General features: G+C 35.7%; 1 protein-coding gene across 5 annotated transcripts in view; it reads right to left on the reverse strand.

Annotated features, from left to right (window-relative positions):
- Nucleotides 1–3,515: 3,515 nt before the first annotated feature.
- The window catches only part of Kn (EBF transcription factor knot), a 96,138-nt gene continuing 77,896 nt past the window's right edge, over nt 3,516–21,757 (reverse strand). The window contains exons 7-14 of one of the 5 annotated variants that reach the window (XR_011799990.1): nt 16,397–16,478; nt 13,752–13,884; nt 9,760–9,914; nt 9,460–9,586; nt 8,734–9,036; nt 7,793–8,035; nt 7,214–7,451; nt 5,674–5,810 (exon numbers count right to left, since the gene is read on the reverse strand). Coding sequence is in view for 3 of the 5 variants with exons in the window: in XM_072004827.1 (XP_071860928.1) it covers nt 5,698–5,810; nt 7,793–8,035; nt 8,734–9,036; nt 9,460–9,586; nt 9,760–9,914; nt 13,752–13,884; nt 16,397–16,478 (1,156 nt within the window). In the remaining 2 variants the exon portion in view is untranslated. Of the gene's footprint in view, nt 5,825–7,213; nt 7,452–7,792; nt 8,050–8,733; nt 9,037–9,459; nt 9,587–9,759; nt 9,915–13,751; nt 13,885–16,396; nt 16,479–21,757 lie in introns of those variants that run through there. The other 4 variants (XR_011799989.1, XM_072004827.1, XM_072004828.1 and 1 more) reach the window with 4 other exon arrangements.

The raw sequence follows: 21,757 nt of genomic DNA on the forward strand, positions 1-21,757 counted from the left end.
AGTTGGTAGACTGTTCTTTCATTATGAAACATACTGTATCAACAATTAATAAATATTGCTCATCATAGATCTTTATAAAATATAATAATAGATATTTTCGGAAAGAGTTTAATCGTCATTTAATATAATATATTAATCATAACATAAATCTACGATTAAAATGAAACTGTTATTGATAAAGATTTCTGTTTTTTTCTTTTTCGCTTGTTCATCAAATCGAAGTAAATCCGCAAGAGAAAAAACTTGGACACGATCTCTACTTTATTAATCATGGAATACACTGGAAAATAGTTTGTTGTAATTAATACTTAACTGTCGTTCTTACTGTCATTACTATTCTTATTTACAACAAACTTAAATCAGATATCTTTATTTCCCACTTATGAGCTTATGTCAATCTCGTTTCGTAACTCTTTTACATTGCTTTTTGAGAAACTCTACTATTTCTGATGACTTGAGATGGCTTTCATTAGTCTTCTAGTCCACTTTCTTACATTGATAAGTTAACAATAGCGATTTTTTAAATACATGATTTTGAAGTTGACGAGTCTCCAAATAACTAGCAGTTTTATCTCCTTTCAATAATTTCTAACACACATACAGTGGCGTGAAAGAAGTTTCAGAACTTCTCTTCGTGTTACGATAGATAAAGAGATATACACAGTACATATATCATGATCTGTAGATCTTTTCTGTGATAACATATCTGTCATAAATTGTAGTGTTTTGCCTCTTTCTTTTACAAGGAATTACTAAAGAACAAATATTAATATTCGTGCTTTTTTCGTTTTTCGTATTTTGTCAATTGTAACAATAAAAATGATTTATTTTAGACTTCCACTGTGTAGTAGAAAATCAGATTGTATCACAAGTCAAAAAAGAACTGATGCTATGGTATCGTTTTCAATATGACATCTTCTTGAACTTGCTAAGAAATCTTTTTATCATAAGTACTTTGTATGATAAGCTACACATAATATTTAATTGATAAAATCGTACGTAGAGCTCTTTACGTTCCTAAATGTTCTTTATTTTTATTGTAACATAAAGGGAAATTCCGAAAGCTTCTTCACGCCACTGTGTACTGTATAAGAGGAACAATCCGAAATAGCAAGGAAACATATGTAAGAAGAAGACCGAAGTGCGGTATTAAAAGCAAAGTATAAAGTAGTACAGACTATATAACGACAAACATAGAGAGAAACATGACGTGAACAAAAAGCATAGATATTATAAAAATAAGGAAGAATTGTTTGAAACAAGTAAACGTGACAAAAATAATAAAAGATATGGTCCTGATATAAAATAAATCAAAATGTATTTTCTATCTTATACGAATATATTAAAATATATTTTTACACTCATAATTCACGATAGTTTAATTAAGCTTCCACATTTTGAAGCTCTTCTCATACTTGTTCTACAAACATCACATATTATTATTATTGCCATCATATTATAAGAGTTGCAGAGAAAAGGAAACTCAATAGCACAGAATAAGGATTACCAGTAATCAGCAGATGGTAATATTCTCTTCCATCGATAGAAGCACAATACATTGAAAGAGTAGCGTTATTGGGGCTCACAAACAGAATTCAAATGGAGCCGACTCGGCGGAAAAGCAGATCTTATCGTAGTGAACTGTCAGGGGTGCATCACCGGATTGCTCCTATCCCTGCCGGCTCCCAACGGTCCCGGTTCATCCCCTTTGACGCCCGACTCAAATTCTACCCCGATATCGCTCTGACGCAAAAGAGCATACGCAGTAACGCATCAACATACTTCTCGAACCTTTGTAATTGCTATTAATGTGGAAAACGAAACGAAATACGAATTCCTATAAGTTCTAACCGTATCTTTTATTTATTTCTGTTAGAAGATGTTTATGTCCTACGAGAAGTATCCATGGTTTACATGCGTATCAATTTTCAAACGTAATGATCTCGAATTATACGGGTAAACATAATTGTGTGATGAGTATAAATTTGTATAAATTTGTTCATATTACTTGAAAATTATTTAGATTCGTATTAATTTTGAAATTTCTTATTATTATTAAGCCTTGTAAGAGAAAATAATTTTACCATAAATACGGATACTTCATCTTTCTATTTTAAATTTACTTAGAACGAGGACAATTTTTACAGAATTTCCATGAAATTACTCTTTTTCTTTCTCTCTCTCTTTCTTTTCTGAATGATCCCTCTCTTTTTAGATTCCAATTAGATCGAGCGCGACATGTCTCGTATAGAATTTTATGGGATCGCACGTGCCAAAAAAAAAAAAGAAAAAAGTAAGCTGACTGCTCGTGGTGGATTGGTGGGTAGCAAGGACCGTGCTTGTTTGTATCAGAGGATCGAAACAGCTGAGCGAGAAAGCCTATTAGTGTACTGAAATATAAAATGTACAACATAAAGGCACTTCAGCGTTCAACGCTGTTAAATTCTGCTTTATTTCTCACTTAGTCAAACGGTCCAATAGCAACGTTAATAATTAATTTAGAAACAGAAAACACTAATTATCGAAACAATAGACATAAAATGAGAAGATTGAGAAAATGATTTGCAGTTGTATTAATAATTAATCATCGAGCGTGCCGAGTGCGCCGAGTGTCGCTATATCGCACAGGAAATAATGGCAAACTGACGGATCCTCGATGAAAGAACGTGTTTTCGTAGGGGTTGGCACGGAAAGAAATATTGCAAGAAGAACGATTTCGTATTGTATCCACGTTGTAACGTTTGCAATGGGACACGTGGCTGCCATACCGCGTGCCACGTGTCGACCAATCTAAATCTAATAACACAAACAGCTTTACAATAACGCGCGCCGTACGAGCTACCGTTTGCTGGTCGAGGTAATAGGACACCATGTGAACTAATCGGACCGAAGTGGTCCTCGAGATCCTGTTTCGCTATTTGTTGATCCCGACGTGGTTTCTCCTGGGAGCTATGCCGTTGAAGCAAAAGATGCTCGCGGCGATTAAGTTGTTATTTCCATGTAATACGATAATTATTATTAGATTGCTGACACTGATGCAATTCTATAATTTCCGAATAGAACGTAGATGAAAGTTTACTTCGCGAAATTAATTTTCACAAGATTTGATAAACGATTGGAAAAATTGCGAAGTGAACTAAGCTTCCAAAATATGAAATAAATACGACTTTTTAAAGTGGAAAATTTCAGAAAGTAATGTACGAAATTCAAAGTTGTAAATCAATTAAACAGAAGAATAATGATACTACATAAAATAGTAATATTAACTCAGCCAATGGAATAAAAATTGTAATCATTAGACAAATATATTATTTTATAAAAATACACAATATTTTTTGTGTGTTTCAAAGATAATATTTCATCATAGGTTTATCGGAAAATTTACTATATTAAAAGTAATAACAATGTGATCACTTGCTTGTTATTTTTAATAGTTGCTACTATTTATAAAACTTCACACTAAATTCGCTAAATTAAATCAACGTAAGGGGAGTCACAAATAAATTTCGTATGGCTGATTTTAATTCTCAAAAATGTAAGTTTAATTTATTTTAATATACATCGACGAGTGTTTGTACGCGCGTATACATGCTCATGTGCGTTCGCATGCGTACAAGAACGACGCGCCATGTAAAAGATGATGACATTGTGTGATCGAACGAAAGTGATAATTAATATTATAATCATAAGATCACAAGATCACAGAGCGTGTGTGGCTCCGAGACAAAGAGCGCGTCTTCCACAATGGAAATCAGCTTGCCAAGTCGATATGCAAAAAGGAACTTTTTACAATAATAACTTTTAACGACTTTCGTTCCAGAAGAAACAAACGATAATATTTATGCTTGTAAACTGCTGCAAAATCTGAACTAATTGGAGATTTCAATTCTGCAACGGTACATGCTTCGTATACTTTCGTGAGATTCGTTTTCTGGAAATTAGTTTTGGGCCGGCTTATCGAACGATTCAAATCAACTATACGTTTCTATACAATTGCTACGGACGAATCCAATTTTTAACGTTGTTTCCTAATTCATATCGTTATCCGTGATTTTCCCTTCAGACATTCTAATCACCGTTTCCTTCTTTCTTCTTTTTTCATGAATACGAATCAGTATAAATGTACACGTTGGAAGAAACAAGTTTTTTTTTTTTACTGATAGTAGAAATATCCATGGAAAACAGCTGGGAGTATTTATTTATTTATCATTATGATCACGCGGTCGATTTGCCCGTTAAAAGATTGGATCGCCAGCGTATTAATCAATATGAATAAAGCTATGACGCTCTACGATTATTTACATCTATGTATAATAATTTTCACCCTACAATCACGTTAATATCGTTTCGTTGGATTCCTGGAAATAGTTTTTATCTTTTTGTACATCGCAACAATATTTACAAGGAAATTTACAAATTACAAGTTAGACGTTACGCTACCTAGCCGATATTGGTTAGTCTCTTAAAACGTACGGGTAGGAAGATAAAATTTCAAACTCGAAAATGCTTTCTAAAACTATGATGTCTGTTATTCACTGATAAGCGATATGTTCGTCTAGTGGTGTCATTTTTATTTCCTAGACCCTCGTTAGCCTCTTTGCTTGCTTTGATATAAAATTGCTCAGCACCCTGTGAACGTCCCCGCCTGCGTATACTATTGCCTCTTCTGTAACTCTCGAACAACTAGGCGTTTATATCGTTAGAAACATCGTACTACAAAGTTGAAGAAAAACACCTTGAAAATACTTTGTCGCAAGTTTTAGAACTTTTTTAATAATTTCGTATACGAGAGGAGACGCAGGGCAAAGGAGGTACTCGACTCTATCGATAAGAGTGATCTTTTCGTATCGAGATAGCTAGATTAAAAATAGCGATATCGGAGACACGAAAAGAGAATAGTCATTCGGCTGCTTTTCAGAAATGCTAATCAATCCTCCAAATTGCCATTTAATTTTACATTCTATGACAGAATAGAAACCTCGATCCTCGAAACACTGATAAATGGATCGATTGATTATTCAAACTAGTAGTAAATTCGATTACTAGAACAGCACGTTACCATTCGTTTAAATAATCATGGTTTTACTTACTAAATAGCAATTTGAACGAGTTTCAGTTCCTTTTGTTAAAATAAATATCAAATCAATTTGTATGTTCTAGAATACAATTTTACGATAAATAATTAGATATATAAAAGAAATAATTTATTCGTTAAAAATTGTATGTGATATTTTTTAACAAAGAAACGGATGTATTCGATTTCATTCTTTAAAAATTGTATTATACACGTGAACCGAACGACTATATCAGTAGATGAAGAAAACACCCCTATGTGCTTCGATATGTATCATTCCTTAACTTATTCGATCATCGTTAATGATAAAACGTTATCGATTTTTGTTTGCTCTGGTTTCGATATACTCTCACACTAAAACTGAATTCATCGCTCAGCTCCGACGAAAATCATTACACAAATGCTTCTTTGCGACGGTTTCTTCTTCCGTTACGCGGCAACTGGAGAAAAGGTAAAGTGCGTGAATCGAGAGGACCGATTTCGATTCAAGAAAGCGATTGTCAATCGCGAATACGATGATTATCAGAATATGCAAATTCGTTGAAATCCTGCGCATCGATGGATGTCGCTTCCGTGAACATATAGCCCCTCGATATTTTCGTCGGAGCTTACATCTCGTAACACTATTTGCCGTTCGACGAGAGCAACGGACTGGCGGCGTTTGAATATCCTTGACTGCAGGTGGGCAACATAAATGGATTCATGTTGAATGGTGAACCGACCACTTCTCCTAGTCCTGCAACATACCCACTGTCGGTTATATGTTAGTGTCATTCACTATAGCGTACAAGTTAAGAAGTAATTAATGAACTGGCGATTCGAAAACACATTCCTTTTAAATTGTTCTAACATAACTATAAATGCGAATGTTTAACCGAAGCGCAATTATATATGTTTAAGAAAAATTGAATCGAAAACATATACGGTCAGTCGCAAGAGATTATGTGCTTACACTTCATTAAAAAACGATAAAATGTTGGATTATAATATTTAAATGTAGAAAGAGATTTCTCTTGTATTAAATTCTTTATATTTGTTCAGCGTGTTTTTCACGTTATTTTAAAATTACACCTAAAGAATGTGTTCATTTGTTCGATTAAAATTTCCTTATTTATCCTCTTGCGCTTGGCAACGAAAAAGGAGTTGATTAAAAACGAAGACAGATCAATGCGAGGTCGGATAAGGGGAAGCACACTTTGCTCTATGAAATCGTAATATAAAGTGCGTTCTGAAATCACCAGTTCAAGTAGGACAAATTGAATTATACCGGTATAGTTATTTAATTGTTTCTAGTGCTTGTAGTACTCTAGTACTTTACTATGTGTAGATAAATAAAATAGTAAAAAGTTCAAGGGCAGTAGCAATATAAATACGCAGAAATAAAATTGTAATTTAAATGTAAGAGATAATAGGAGTAAATGTAGAGTAATTTTTTCATGCATATCTCTATTTATATAAATTTGATATCTGCATACTCTAATTGTAACTTATATGTATCACAGGGTTTAATAAACAGGAGTAATTTTATATCGATGACTAGTGCTCATTACAAGATGAAGAATTATATTTGGAACTTCGTGCTATGTCGCGTCGTTTGGACACGTGCCAACAAAACGACTGCTCTAACGATGCTAACGTTCATTGGTTAAGTGGCTTTCTTAACAATCGACAGCAATAAACGATATTATAACGTTTCGCCTACGAGGGTACTCGTATATCACGATAATAATAAAGCTACGCGAAGCGTTTCACGCCTTTAGCAAATAATTTCATTTTGTAAATTTGTTTTAAAGTATGGAACAATAAATATCGAACAATATAAAATTTAACACAAAGCGACCTTGAGAAAATTCTAGCCACTCGTATAATTTAGTACATAGTTGTGAAATAATTTTAAAATTGATTAAATATTTGAAAAATTGCATAAAAAATTTCAAAGACCGCATAAATTACATCCGAGTCATTGTTTATTGTCAAACATCAAAAATTCAAAGTAAAGATTCAACTGAATATCCAAACATAATATATCTCATAATAACGATACATACAGAGGCAACTGAGACGTAATATCCCATTTAATGAAATCAAGGACGGGATGGGGATTATCAACTATTCATAAATGAACGTGTGTGTACATACATCCTCGAGTCTCGTCTCTCGTGCATGTTTCTCATAATTCTTTAATCGCAGTGCATAGGGTGGTTGTGATGGTGATGATGGTGGTTGTGATGGTGGACGGTTAGCGGTTACTGGGCGGCTGTGGCGAGGTGGTGCTGTGTGGACCAGTGCGGTGGGACTGAGGTGGTCGGTGGTCGTACTACGGGGGCGAACGCACTCCCATCCCCGGACGTATAGAAAATGCCATACTGTTCGTGCGCTAAAACGAAAATTTCACATAAGGGAAAATCATAAAGTGCGTGCGCCAGAACCATACGTATACGTAACAAGCGCATGCGTGCCATAGTTTCACGTGTACACAAATTCACACACAACATGCATATTAAATTACAGGTCAAAACGTATCGGGAAGGTACTTTTGTTAACTTTCTTTTCATTCGATCGGAATAAAATAGAATTTTCCATCACTCTCTTAGTACAGACACACATTTCGAATTGTCGAGAAGTTACAAAAATCATGAAGCGGAATCGACAGGATTAAGTAAATAAAATTGGAAAATACAGAGATAAGGTTGATATTATCGAATGGGATTTACTTACGCGATGTATAAAGGGTCGGGCTACCAGTGTACGGATTGGCTACCGAGTAACTTCCGTTTGTGCTGTGACTGTGAGGTGTGCTAGCAGAACTTCCGCAATAACCACCACCGGTCACGACTCCACGTGGACTCGCGCTACTGCTTTGCCTATAGGCGTCGGCGCTACCACCGACGCTTCCTCCGACGCTACCACCACCGCCACCTCCGCCTGCAGCACCGGCTCCTGTCGTCACGGAACTACCGTCTAGAAATAGAAACCTGCCCGTCAGACGAACTCGTCAGTATTTCATCATTCTGTTCATAGCGTCTTGCCTATTACACCCGAACGAGGAGGAGATGACATATAACGGCGGATAAGCGCGCTTATTTCGAGCTAATTTTAAATTTCTTATCGGTTATCAATATCGAAGCAGTTAGAGTCAATTCATTCGTTCTGTTGTACTTTATATAATATGTACTTTATATAATAATATATGAAAGACGCTATTTAGACGTAGAGAAGTGTTATATATGTTTCTATTTTGATGCTGTTTGTAGAAGAAGCTGAAGAAAAGAAGAAGAACAAGTTTAAAGCCAAAGAAATAGGTTGGCTTTACGCGTCAGTACTCGACTAATTGTTTAACAAATGATGTTGGGTCAAGTTATACATCGAATATTAAATGCGCAGAACTGGTTATACAAGTTCAATGAAACAGATAAGATTCGCGTTTGAGATCCCGCGTGGAACGATGCAATAACTCATTATATGTACTTATTAAGAGATATTTTAATTTTGAATATGTTGTTGACCATATATATATAGACAATATTAACTTCCGCAACAGATGCTATTTGTAATTAGCGTGACATGGTATCTTGCACCGCAATCGTTTCGCGTTTCTAATTGTTATAATGACTGTGTTATCGTGTGATCTAGACATAGAATATCGCTATAATACTTACCGTCTGTCCATTTAGCCGCGCTACCGTTTTCCTGTACCGTCACTGCAAGTTGTCCTGTGTACGAGTTGAATGCTGTTGCCGAACTAGATGTTGGTGGTGCAGGTGGATGGCCCGATCCTGGACTTCTAGGTGCTCCCGTAATTCCAGCGTTCCCGCTTCTCGGCATACTGTATAAGGCTTCTGCAAGATCCGCCGCCCTTTTTAATATGATTTCTTTTGGTAATTTTTCAGGATCTCCTGGATGTCGTGGAATAAGTTTCTGTAACCTTTGGAAGCCGTAGTCGATCGTGGGTTCGTTTAATGCTGAAAAATGTGTAAAACTTTACTTTAGTAATAATATATAGGGTCATATACGTAATTATAGCTTGCGCATTCATTTGTACTAATCTCTATTAATTTCCAAGTTTTCTGGAGAAAGGGCTCAGAAGTCCAAACAGTAAATCGAATAAATTACGTCGGAAGCTTCAGAACTACAGAACTTTGTTTCTTTATGTTTATAAAATAAATCATAATAATCCATTATACTTTTAGGAAATATTCTTTCTATAGACCCTTTGTTCAGAAAGCTCTTCAGTTATCTTTCGCCTTCTACGTATTGCTTGTAGTATCCAAAATATGTATAAATATACATATGAGATATAAAATTTAATTATCATTCCTACATACATTGGAATATAAGTTACAGAAATCTCTTATCTAGATAAGGTATACAGTTATTATACTCACAAACATAAACAAATCTACCAGGTGCTCCTTTACAGAATTGTTTAGTTTTGTAGGATAACGTAACTTCAACGACGCCTGGTATCTGTCGTGGTGGAGTTTGTACTCTAATTGCGTTTGGTGTAATTAGCTGGAAGAAAAAAATAAATGAATATGAAGCAAGATACGTATATATGTATAGTGTAAGATATACATATATGTAATGTACAACTTTCGCTTTGAAAACCAAATTTTGATATTTAGTTCAGTTACAAATTTTTTTCTATTCCAATTATCTTTGTTAAAATATAAAATTATACATACCTCACTCCAAACCAACATCGACCCAAAAACGACTTGAAGTCCGTCGAAGAAGTTCTCTCCAATGATTATTACCGTGGATCCACCGGATGTCCAGCCTTCGTTTGGTGATATCGCTTTTATGCATGGTGTTTGAAGAGGTACAGGCGTATAGAGACCTGATTTTGCGGATACACAAAATTATTAGCTTAACATATTGATATAATGATCACGTTTCGCTTTAAAATATCAATATAATAACATTTATTGTCTTTCCTTAACGAGTATCCTATAACTCTTCGTATAGTTATATCTATATCATTCATGTATAAACGACGCTGTTAAAGTTATTGTGACTTTGTAAAATTTGAAGTTAATTCCAGCGAAATATTGCTTTAAATTACACCTTTCAGCAGCGCCAGTGAAAATTGTATGCAATGTTAATATCTTAACATTATAGTATGATTAGCCATTTACATTTGTATACTTGTAGTGTTGCGCCATAGAATTATTCTAAGCATTAACATTCTAACTATGTATGATCTAATTTACCCTAAAATAGATTTTATGAAATGTATATACATATCAAATTTCTGTATACGGTAGAATCAAAATGCAAAATATATACATATATCAAGACGAATATTGTAGACTTGTACGTATTTATGTTAAATTTGAAAATGTAAAAATGCACAAAATGTACACAGGTAATAAAAAAGAAAACATATCAAGCTTCTAAAATATAGTGTTCTTTACAATATATAATAGGATTGATAAAAACTCTTTACATAAACAACAGTGTAAAACAGTGTAATTATCACATGCTGTACGGGAACAAATGGTTTATCAACTTATAAACGGAAGTGTAATATTGGTCTTATATTTGAAATCACGAAAACAATAAGAAATGATATACAAGAATGAAAAACTTGTAATAATGGAAGTTGAAAAATTACTCGAATGCCTCCGATCGCACGGAGTAAGCTGAGACAGTTAGTTAGGGGGTGGGATACGGAAAATTATCTGAATATTCTGTTTATTCGGTGGAGGCCGCGTGGTAGATATATTTCCCGTGGCAGCGTGGCAAGGAGAAAGAGTAAGAGAAAGAGAAAGGGGAGGAAGCGGACAGGAGAAAGAGGCTGAGGGCTGGAGTGGCCGGAGAAGGGTTGTAACAAGAAGGAAAGGAGAGGGAGGCGATCGGGCCGCTGGTGTCTCTGCTTGGAATTTATAACCCAATGATATCATTTTGTACCCCAGCGAAGCCAAGCCACCCCCGGTACCAACCCTGGCAGAGCGGAGCCACGGCAGAGTGGCTGACATCATGGTATATTGCTCCCAGTGATGCTCAAACAGTTTCCACCTCGAGTGCTTACGCTTCTGTATAAATCTTAAAAGGTTTAGAAGATCTTGACAGTGGACATGGTGTGTGTGATCTTAAAAAGTTGAAGACTATATTCCAGAAGCTGTTTATTTTGGAAATTTAATAATAACTATACGATTACTCCTTTCGACTATTAAATATTAATAAAAAAAATTAAAATTATTCATACCTATTGTAGGTGAAGATATTAATCGGCATTCTTATATTGCAATGTCTTGCTCGTTTATACCGTCTGTTTGTAATAAAGTGGAAGAAAATTTAAGTACTTGAGGACAGTACAGCGTTAAAGAGTAGCAATTTCCGTGCAAATGGAGATTCTTGAATGGGACAAAGGTATTTATTACGTTCAATGTATAAGAAAGTCGTTAAACAGAGTCAGCGACGTTGGCAACCACCCTGCTAGAGAATTGTCGGGTGCGATGGCATGGAGTGGAAGAGTAGGAAGAGGTAGAGTGGTAAGAGGTAGAGGAGGGTTGAAAAGAGGGATTCTGTGGAGGAGGCCGGAACAAGCGTACCAACCCGGAATAAATAAAATCCCCCGTGCCACTAGCGAGTGGTAAGGGATGCTACTCTTACTACTCCTTCCTACTCTCTCGAGTTCCTTTTTTACCACGAAACCATGGCCAAAGTCGAAGACTCGTTGTACTCCAACACGTTCGGCCCGATTCTCTCTGATCACTGTGAGATCGCGCGATAACTTCGTTTACCCTGATAAAGACCCGAGAACTTCTGCAGAAAGAAATTGCTTTCACTTTCACCGCGAACGGCGTCATTAAGCCGATGTTTTATGGCCAAACTGCTTTCTCTTTACCTACTCGCATAATTCATGCTCCTTAATTATCGTTTATGTCTTTATAAATAGAACCACGCAAACATATATATTGTAATATTTAATTAAATTTCATTGAGAAACAAACTTTCCATGGTGTAATTAGAGAAAATACGATATTAACAAATGGACTGCGGATGCTTATGTATTTATGGAAAATTTAAAATTGTAATGAACTGAATTGAATGATGTTAGTTAGGGCTAATTCAGTAAAATGAAATGTAATTCCGACATTGGCGTAAGTAGATTTGGTAAACACTATCTTAGTGTTGCAGCTTTGACAGATCTAAACTCCGATTCCTAAAACGGATAGGAAAATTCGATTGTAGTTACGAGCTGTTTTTTTGTCCGTTTCCTCTTTCTCCCCGATTTTGTCCTTTCAGCGTGTCTACTCCTTTTGTCTCATCGGTATGCCTGTTTCAGCGTTTTGGGAGTTGCTCGCTAGGGAATTTGGAAAGAGTGCTAGCGGTATAGCGTCACAGCAGTTGCGAAAGCTGAGAGGATGAGATAGCATAAACTTAGAATTCACAAACCAACACCTCGCAGCAACCACTGCTAAAAGAGAGAAAGAGAAAGTGGGGAGAAAAGGAAGAAAAGAGAGGTCAATCCCGAGTTTCCTTTCCTTCTTTGTTCCCTTTTGTTCCTGTTCTACTTGTGTCTTTCCGCTTGATGGCAGCCAACCCGGCAAAAAAAGAAACGAAAAGATACGGTAGGGTGGAAAGAAAGCTTGAAACCTGCGGAGAGGAGCGAGAAGAGAAACGAAGGAAATAAGAGCAATGGAGAAAGCACAGAGAGAAACGTGGTGGATCCCTCGTTTTCCCGCATCCCATTGATTTACATCTTGTCTTGGCGCAGCAAGGAAGAAAGGTTGGAAGAAGAAAGCTAGGAGAAGAGGAGAACGCGCGTAGTCAAGGGGTGGCCGCACGATATCAGCCGTTTGTATGCGCGACCGACGCCAAACTTTGCTGAATTGCCCTATGACTCCTTATATCCTATCCTCCGAGCATGCCCCTCCCTCTCCTCTTACGATTCCACCCTCTACTATGGCTCTCGAGTCGTTATACCGATCTCGAAGAAACCAACTCACCCCGCTACTATACCCTTCCCTTTCATTCGAGAATTCTGTAAGGAAGGGAAACGCTGCTCGAACGCCCAGGATCTTCCAATTGTAAATGACGACTATAAATCGGTTGAAGAACTATCGTAAGATTACGTGTACGCGATTAATTGCGCGTCTCGTGTGGAATTTAATTCACTGTCATCTTATTTACAACATGTTTTATTTAAAGCAACATTTGATAAATATTCATGGTTTGCAGGAATATTACTAAAAATTGTAATATTAATATTTAACGTTATTCGGATTCACATAAAGTTACAAGCCTTTCATATACTTGTATTATTTCTAGGCATATTACATTTTTTATAATCTTTGCAAATGAACTCTGTGGTAAATCATGCATTGCCATTAATCGTAATGTATTCGTGAAAGAATGAAATATCTGAAATGATTGATCGTAAGTATTTAAGATGTTACCGCGATAAAGACGGATTGTTACAAAAGCTTTGCTTAAACTCGATTATCAGCGTTATATTATTTTAATTACGTATTGCAAGTGCAATCACTTTCGTAACCGCGTGTCATTACCATCTTTGTATAATAATACAGCAAATTAATAGCGTTCTGTATCGTACGAAATGCGACCTTAAAATTACATTTCTGTCGCATTTGGTTAGTAAAAATCTATTTCTAATACGATGCTTTCACGCATCATTTACTTTGCAATCGTAGTTCATGGTACTCACTGTTGTATTCACCAGGATCACTGGGATCCAATCGTTTCGTTCTACGTCCGTGTTTGCTGTTGTTGTGGACGAACATGTTGTCCGAGACGGCCAGTAGCGGTCCCTCTACTCCTACTTGCGTGGAAATGACCACCTGTTACGTTGAAATTCGTTGATATAAGATTTTAGTTTAAAAAAATTAGTAAAATTATAAACGTATATTTTCAATTCCATAAAATAATACAAATTAATGAGACAGAGATATTACATTCCTAAGATAATTTCGAATCTTACATCAAGATGAAAAATTTTTCTTGTTATTAAAAGAGGTCAAATTATCAACATTAATTTTTCTATCACAGACTAAAGAATTTCAACATCGCATTTAATTTTCATATCATTTTTAGATTTGTAATAATAAATATATAAATAAAAATAGATATCGAAGTTCTAGTTTCACGTCATAATACAGATAAATTTATTGTCTCCGGTATAGTTTAAAACATGTTAAGCCATCGTCAAATAGAACACAAAAGGGCGTGTATACAGAAACTATGTCGTACAACACGTTGCGTAATTTTATTTACGTATTATGTAAGTACAGTGCATGTATATGTTAATCATATCTCTTGCGAACAAGCAATGTAACCTGATTTACTACATTGCATTATGTGTATTCGCCATGCATTCCGTGACTCTCGTGACCCCCTATTTGCACGTATGATAGATACTATCGTACAAATGTATGAATATAATCTCATTAAAGCTGAGCCTTGGAATATGGTTGTCTCGTGTAAGCAACCTAGAGCATTGTAAATACTATTAAATATTTTTTCTTATTTAAATATTGCGTACTAATAAAAGGAAAAATTTCATTCTCATTAATTATAAAATTATCTTCTTTTAAAATAAATTTCTAAAATATTAGTTCGAGATTCTTTACAAATATAATTATATAATAATTCTATTGATATGTGATGTGAATAATGTAACTTTATTGATAACGTATGTATATTTCTTTCACTTCCATAATATAGAAAGCATATTTTTGCGAATAGAAGTTTAGACAAATTGAAACAAATCACGTGGTTAACCTCGAGTTTGTCGGATGCAAACAAGAGAACGATGATTTTCGGGAGAAAGTAGAAAGAACGTTTATAAAATCGACTGGGCGGTTGGTAAATGCCTGAAGTTTTGTCCTTCCGCAACTTCTCAACTTTCTTGGCTAGTTGGCTGTGGTACCTAGCGCGTAACGTCGTGCAAACTTAGCCAGCACAAGGGTGAGTATAACCTGACTGCCCTTCGCCAGAGAAATTTTCAAGGAAACGGAAGGAGTACTGCTAAAATTTTAATTCGCTACGTCAAGTAATATGCAATTTCTAAACAAATTCGGTGGAATAATAAGTACTTTAACTTTGGTTTACCTTTAAGTGGTCGAATACAAAAATGAGACCATGAAAAATTTAAAGACAAGGTTTAGAAATTATATTAAAAAATATACATTGATATTATATAAAAAATAAATCATATTAAAATTATCATAGGTCAAATATATTATACATTGCTTTTAGATTTTTCAATTTTTTCTCTTATGTATATTTTTTTTATCGATATAATTGAGATCATCGGCAGTTTTTCAAGCCAAACAGATTAATTATACTAACTGACCGGAGGAACGAAGATGAGAACACAAAAAATCTGTCGGAATAGCATGCCGGCGTATCGTTGTATAGTGCGCCTAGAAATGCGTAGCTTCTACTTGGAAGCATTCTTTTTTAATTTCGAAAAAGAAAAGAAGAAGTTGGTCGAGGAGACAGCAATTTCCCGATGGTCGGCCATCGTCGGAAGTTGAGATCCCCATCCAAGAGACGTAATCCAAGGGGTTGGCAATTAGCTCAGCGCGGCATCAACCAACCCACCCCCGTATCCGTTCACCCCTTCCACCCCCACCTCTGTATAACGGTCTCTCCTACTCACCGACAGCCGTATCTCGCCACCCCGTCCGTATCCATTTCCACAGACAAAAGGTAGAATTAAAAAATAAATTACCAAAAACTTTGCGCTCTGTCTTTTCGCCTTCTTCCATTGGTTCCGTCTGCCTTATCGCACGATTGTTACGTTCCCTTTCTGTTCAGCCACTTTGTAATCGAATAAAAGAGATTCGAGACGCGGAAGAAAACCTAACTGTTCACTAATTTCTTTCTCACTCGGAAATAACGTTTTATGCGTTCGGCTGCTTCTCGGATTTTTAATGTAAACGTTACTTAACAGTAATGAAATTACGAGTTTTAATTTTAAGATAATGTTTAGGATTGATTCGTATCTGTGGTTTACTTGTGGTTTATATGTGACACTCACGTACAATTAATAGATTATTGTTATAAAAATTCACGCTACACTAAAATATGAAAATTAAGTTACTGACGATTAAAGTATAAGGCTTGTACCAATGAAATCAAAATGAAAGATATATAAGAAAATACATAATGCAAAGAAGACATTTCTATCCATACGTTCTACAAAAAAAGATCATTCAAATTCCTGAAGATACACTGTTATATATTCATCAAATTTTTATCAAAAATTACGAATTTGACATTTTGACCAAATTGGCAATTTTTTCTTCTTAAACGTTTCAATTAGCAAAAATTGATACGTTAACTTACTTGGAAGCGTCTCATATCACGTGGATTGCCGGCATTCTTAAGGCAGTTCTGGTTGCACTTGAGGAAGAACTTGAGGAAGAATCTGAAAGCAGAGGGGACCGGAGTTAAACGGTTGACAAGGTGCTTAACGCTCTTCGACGCCGAGAACTTAATTAGAACGCGAACTTGGCTGGAAAGTAAGTCTGAATATTGCATAAGCCAATCGTAAGCCCTGTTCTACTCGCCTCTATTATTCAGCATTTCTCTAGATTAAACCCCCAACCACGTGTTCTTCGACCTTTAGGACCGTACGGCATTGTATACTATGCCAACGTACGTGGCTACTGCGCCACTCTATCCAAAATGTCAGATCGTGTATTTTTATAAAAATATATTTTTTTGTAAATCAGTGTAAAAGCTTCGTTTTCGTTCTAAAATACAAAAACAGATATAGCGTGTAATTGCAACATATTTCTCATCACCAGAATCAACGAATGTGTATTAAAGATACGAATGATTCGAAGAATAACGAATTATAAAATAATATTAATCTTAAAGTACATGAACAAGACGATGATAACATACGGCTTCCAAAAGAAATTTAAAAAAACTCACAGAACAAAAAGCAAATTTTAAGGCAAAAAGCCGACGATTCAATTTTCATGAATTATGTAGACTGTAGGGGGAATATTGAATTTGAGAAAATTTTTCTAGATGCGGGAATACTCGTGTTTGCATTGGCGAGAGTGAAAGGCAAAAGAAGAATTCGCTGAAGAGACAGAAAGAACGAAATACGGAATATATTTGTGTTGGTAGACTGAGATAGATCGAGAGAGAGTGGAGAAAACTCGTAGGAAACAATCAGGAGGACCGAGACGATGAAGAGTTCGACGGATGAAGGGGTAGTTTTCTGGGTGGCTGGTAGGCCTGTCCTCCCGTGGGACACCATTGTTATCCCCCTACGGACTGCGTCTATACGATCCGGGACTCCATCGAAAAATCAAACGCATACCTTCTAGTAGTGACGCCCGCTTTTTTCTTTCTCGTTTGCGCGAATCGTCCAAGCGAAACTGTAGGAGGAACTCGTCTGATTTCACTTCGTCGCCTCGATTCCTATCGATACCACGTTCCTTTCCTGTTCCTTTGTCTACGCTATTTTCCGTGTTCTATACACGTTAAGAGATAAACAGAGGAACGAAAGACTGCATAGAACACAGTAAATGTCGGTTCGTTTAATTTTATGGACGCTGGAAGGAATAAAATCGTTTAGGTGTTGTGTTATATACGCGTGATCCATCGTCCTTATCGTTGCGTTGATTTATCTCGTGCCACGTCTCATCGTCTTTCGCGTCACCGTTCTTTTTATTTCCCATAAAATTGAGAGAAAATAGAGCAGCGGTAATAATAGTATAAATAACGTCTAGTATACAAGTTAATGAAGTCGGTAAACTACGTTGAAACACGCTTCGTCGTAAGTAATCATAATAGTGTATCATAATAGTAATTTATCTTTTATTATACTTATTAAATTCTATTAACGCCGTTTTGTAACATCTTGTATATGTTACTTGTTAACTTTTACAAAACTCATCTCTCTTCGTAATCTTTTCACTATAATCTAAAATGATTTGCGATTATTTCAAATACGTCTGTATATATACTACAATATATACTCCAAAATGTCTATTGAAATTAGTGTGTAGTTCGAACAACAAGGTTCTATTTGTAGATATATCATCGTGCCGTACTAACAGAGCCGTCAATTCATTCCTCTTTGCGATATCGCACGCGCGCAGATAACGACAGCGTGAGCGCGCATTACACGTGGTCGGATTATCTAAACGACACTTTTATCGTCGGTTGCATGATCCAGAGCAAGTTGTCAACCGAGTGGAACGTTTGGCACGGAATCCATATAGTTGGAAAAGTGAAAAGTAAAAACGAAAACCGATCGGGAGATAGCCCTTGTTCGCGTAGTGAGTACGGAAGGGAAGGACTGCTGGCTGGATATAAAGAGAAAAGGCGGAGGAAGAACGGGAAGGGACGATATACAGAAAGAGAAAGGGAAAGAAACGTATCGATCTCCTGCTTCATGCTTTTCGTATCTATCCGTATTCATGGACTATGCTCTAGGTTCGTGTTAACGGTTACGTTCGGCCGCTCTTAGAACGCCGAGCGAATTTAATTTCGTTTACTCTTAGAGGACGTTAAGATCTTATCGAGATGCTGGATGGGTATTCAAAGCATTGTACTTTACCTTATCATCGTTGTGGATCTTGCTCTAAACACGATGTCTCTGTCGTGCCTGAGGCGCGGAAAACGACGACGCTTTCTAGTCTTTTGCAGATACGAATCCTATCGACCATACCTGTATATACCTACGTTCCTGTAAAAGCGACGTGAAAACGTCTAGCGTGTTAACGTTTTTAACGGCAAGGAGGATGACCAAGCAAGTTGTTCCGACCACGAGTCTTCTATTTTTCTTGTAGCTTGTAGTAATTGTTTGTTTATCGATTTATTAGATATTATATACAATATTTTCTTTCTTCAAGAGTCCAACGATGAGAAGTACAATCAATCATATTTTAAACACGACTAATAGATGTTAAGTCGTATTATGGTTAGTGAAAGAAATATAAAGAGGTTTATGACTCTTTAGGGAATTCTATGCAGTAGAAGTGGAACGCAAGTAGACAAACACTTCATAATTAATTTTGTAGGTTGTGTACACGGTCCTTTTTGCATAGTATTTATAGTTTTACATATATATTGATATTGACTATAAAATATATATTGATACATTGGTGATGAAAGTTATTTCTAACAATGTTTTTACTCTTCTTTTAGTGGTTTTCTGTTCCTTTTTTTATATAAATATAATGCTAATAATTCTAAACGTGATATCTTATGTTCTTCCTATTTTAGTTTGAATATTTATACAACGCGTATACTTATAATAAATTTAGTAATGAAATTTTCTCATTTCCTTTTTTTAGCAGAAACTTTATATTCCAATAAATGAAAAAGATATCGAAGAAATAAAAATCATTCTTCTAAACATTTGGTGTAATGACTTCTTGTTGTATAGAATATACTCATACGTAACACTAATCATTCGCGACACCCTACGGTTCGTATTGACGTCTATCCATCCCTCCATTCTTTTTCCTTTTTAGAGTCGTTTTCTTCCACGCTCTCCTCGGAGTATTGGCTGTTAGGAGCTAATGGATTGCGTTACCGACTGATTCAAATGCGAACTGGATTTCATTCTAAGCTCGATGGGGCGACAGTATCGACGATGTTGTAACGCGAACACGAGCAAGAAGGGTGGAAAGGCCAGTTTCTTACAGGGGCTCAAACTCGATTTCGATCATCTATTAGATTTTTCTCCTTCAGCGATGCTTTCCGCGAGCTTGCGCCAGTTTTCGCGATAAAACCTATTCTGGATCGTCGCTTAACACAGCCGGGAGGTGTATTTTACGTCGTTGAAACGTTTGATGGAGTTAAAGATCGTTTGTATCAACAGTGAAGATTTATATACTCTACAACAAATCACTTTACAAAATATATATATTCCTTAAAATACCCGAATGTCAACATTTTACAATTTAATAAAAATACATATTAGAAATTGTAATTGTTCGCTTGATCTTTAAAACATATATTGTTCAAAGACGAAGTATAATATAATATAACGAATTCTTAAAGATAAAACAAAATTTGTCAGCCCAAATCCTTCTAAAAAATTTAGTTTAAGAAACATAAAAAAATGTAATACTTTTAATGAGTAAAAACTCTTAATGTTAATAAGCTCAGAAGTGGGATGATCAGTATCGTCTGAACGTAAATATTGTAGTTTCGTAATTAAAATGTTTTGTCAGTGAATGCGAGAAACGGATCGGTTGATTCTTGCCGTATTGGTCGTTGTTCGGTTGCTAACGAATTGACACGGAATAAAATATACAGAGGCCGACCAATTGAGAAATCATTCCCAACCTACCTTCCGATCTGTAGCATACCTTTCCGTTGCCTCTGCTAAAATGAAAATAAAACGCAGCAACGCGCAGCGGAAAGCGGAGGGTTGTATGCGATGGGGAGAAGGGGAGACAGAATGGCAACGGCGTGTAGCGAGAAACGTGCACCGTTCGCTGTTTCCAGTTTTACAGTATACAACTTCGCAACGTCGGGATGGATGAACGAACGAGCCAGAAAAAATAAACGACGTCAATGAAAAAAAAAGAGCTAAATATTGGAGGTTCGCGGTGAGAGGGAGAGGGAAAATGAAAGGAAGAGAGAGGCCAGGTAAACAGAGCCGAATGAATTCAATCAAACCTTGCAGTAAATCATCGGCACTTGTGCAGCGGTTTGTTAATATTTCCCGTGTACCAATTAGCGATTTTTCTCACTATATTGAAGAGGATGCTTCTCTCTCGAAGAAAGTAATTTGTGTGGAAATATTTTCGAACCGAAAGATGTTTCGTGATATGTATTTATCGAAATGTAAGGGTGGAAAAATACGAGGGTTACTAATATTGGAAGATTTTGTTATTATAAAAATAATATAGAACTATAAACGCAATCTAATTAACGAAATATTCGTTAAAATACATTTTGTTTTTTATTATACTTTTATGTAATTTTGTATTAATCGTGTTGCTTTATTATTAAATCGCAAGATATGAAATTTGAATTTCTCACAACGTACATGTAATTATTTTTCGACTTATTTACACGTTATCAACACGTACACGGGTGCTAAGGCGAAAGTAGATGCCTTCTGATCTACTAAATATATTTCGACCAAGGGTGAATGGATATAGGGGGCTTACTTGGGGACTTACGCGTAATAGTTCCAAATAGGGTAGCATTACGCGTATCAGAAATCCATTTCCTCCTACGTTGGAAAATCTTTAATCATGTTTTCGGCTCCCTAAGTATATCCCCTTTTTTGTTACCATAGAGGAGCGAATAACGTAATGTCAGGTCAGCGCGAAATTCAAGAATGTCACGTTTAATTCGCTCTCTGTGTTATTTCATTTCCTTTTTATTTTATAGCGAAGATAGTAAGTAATATTGCAAATTCTTACTTAATCCATTAAAGATTGTGTATAATAAATAGATTAATTTAAACGATTTCTACGTCAAATAATTAAAAATTCATTTTGTAAAAAAAATACAAGATATTACATTGTTAACAATATTAATAAATATCTTGCTAACCATCGTTTTGAATGATTTTTGTAATTACAAATTTCTGTTCTTTCGAATTACAATTGTTATTTGCGAAATATGTTATTTAAACACGTCCTCTAAAGAAAAACATATCGATGAAAATAAATTATTTTAGACGTTAATGGAAAATTCCACTGCGAGAACCTCCAA

The sequence above is a fragment of the Bombus fervidus genome, chromosome 6 (assembly GCF_041682495.2).
Source record: "Bombus fervidus isolate BK054 chromosome 6, iyBomFerv1, whole genome shotgun sequence".
NCBI classification, from domain to species: domain Eukaryota; kingdom Metazoa; phylum Arthropoda; class Insecta; order Hymenoptera; family Apidae; genus Bombus; species Bombus fervidus.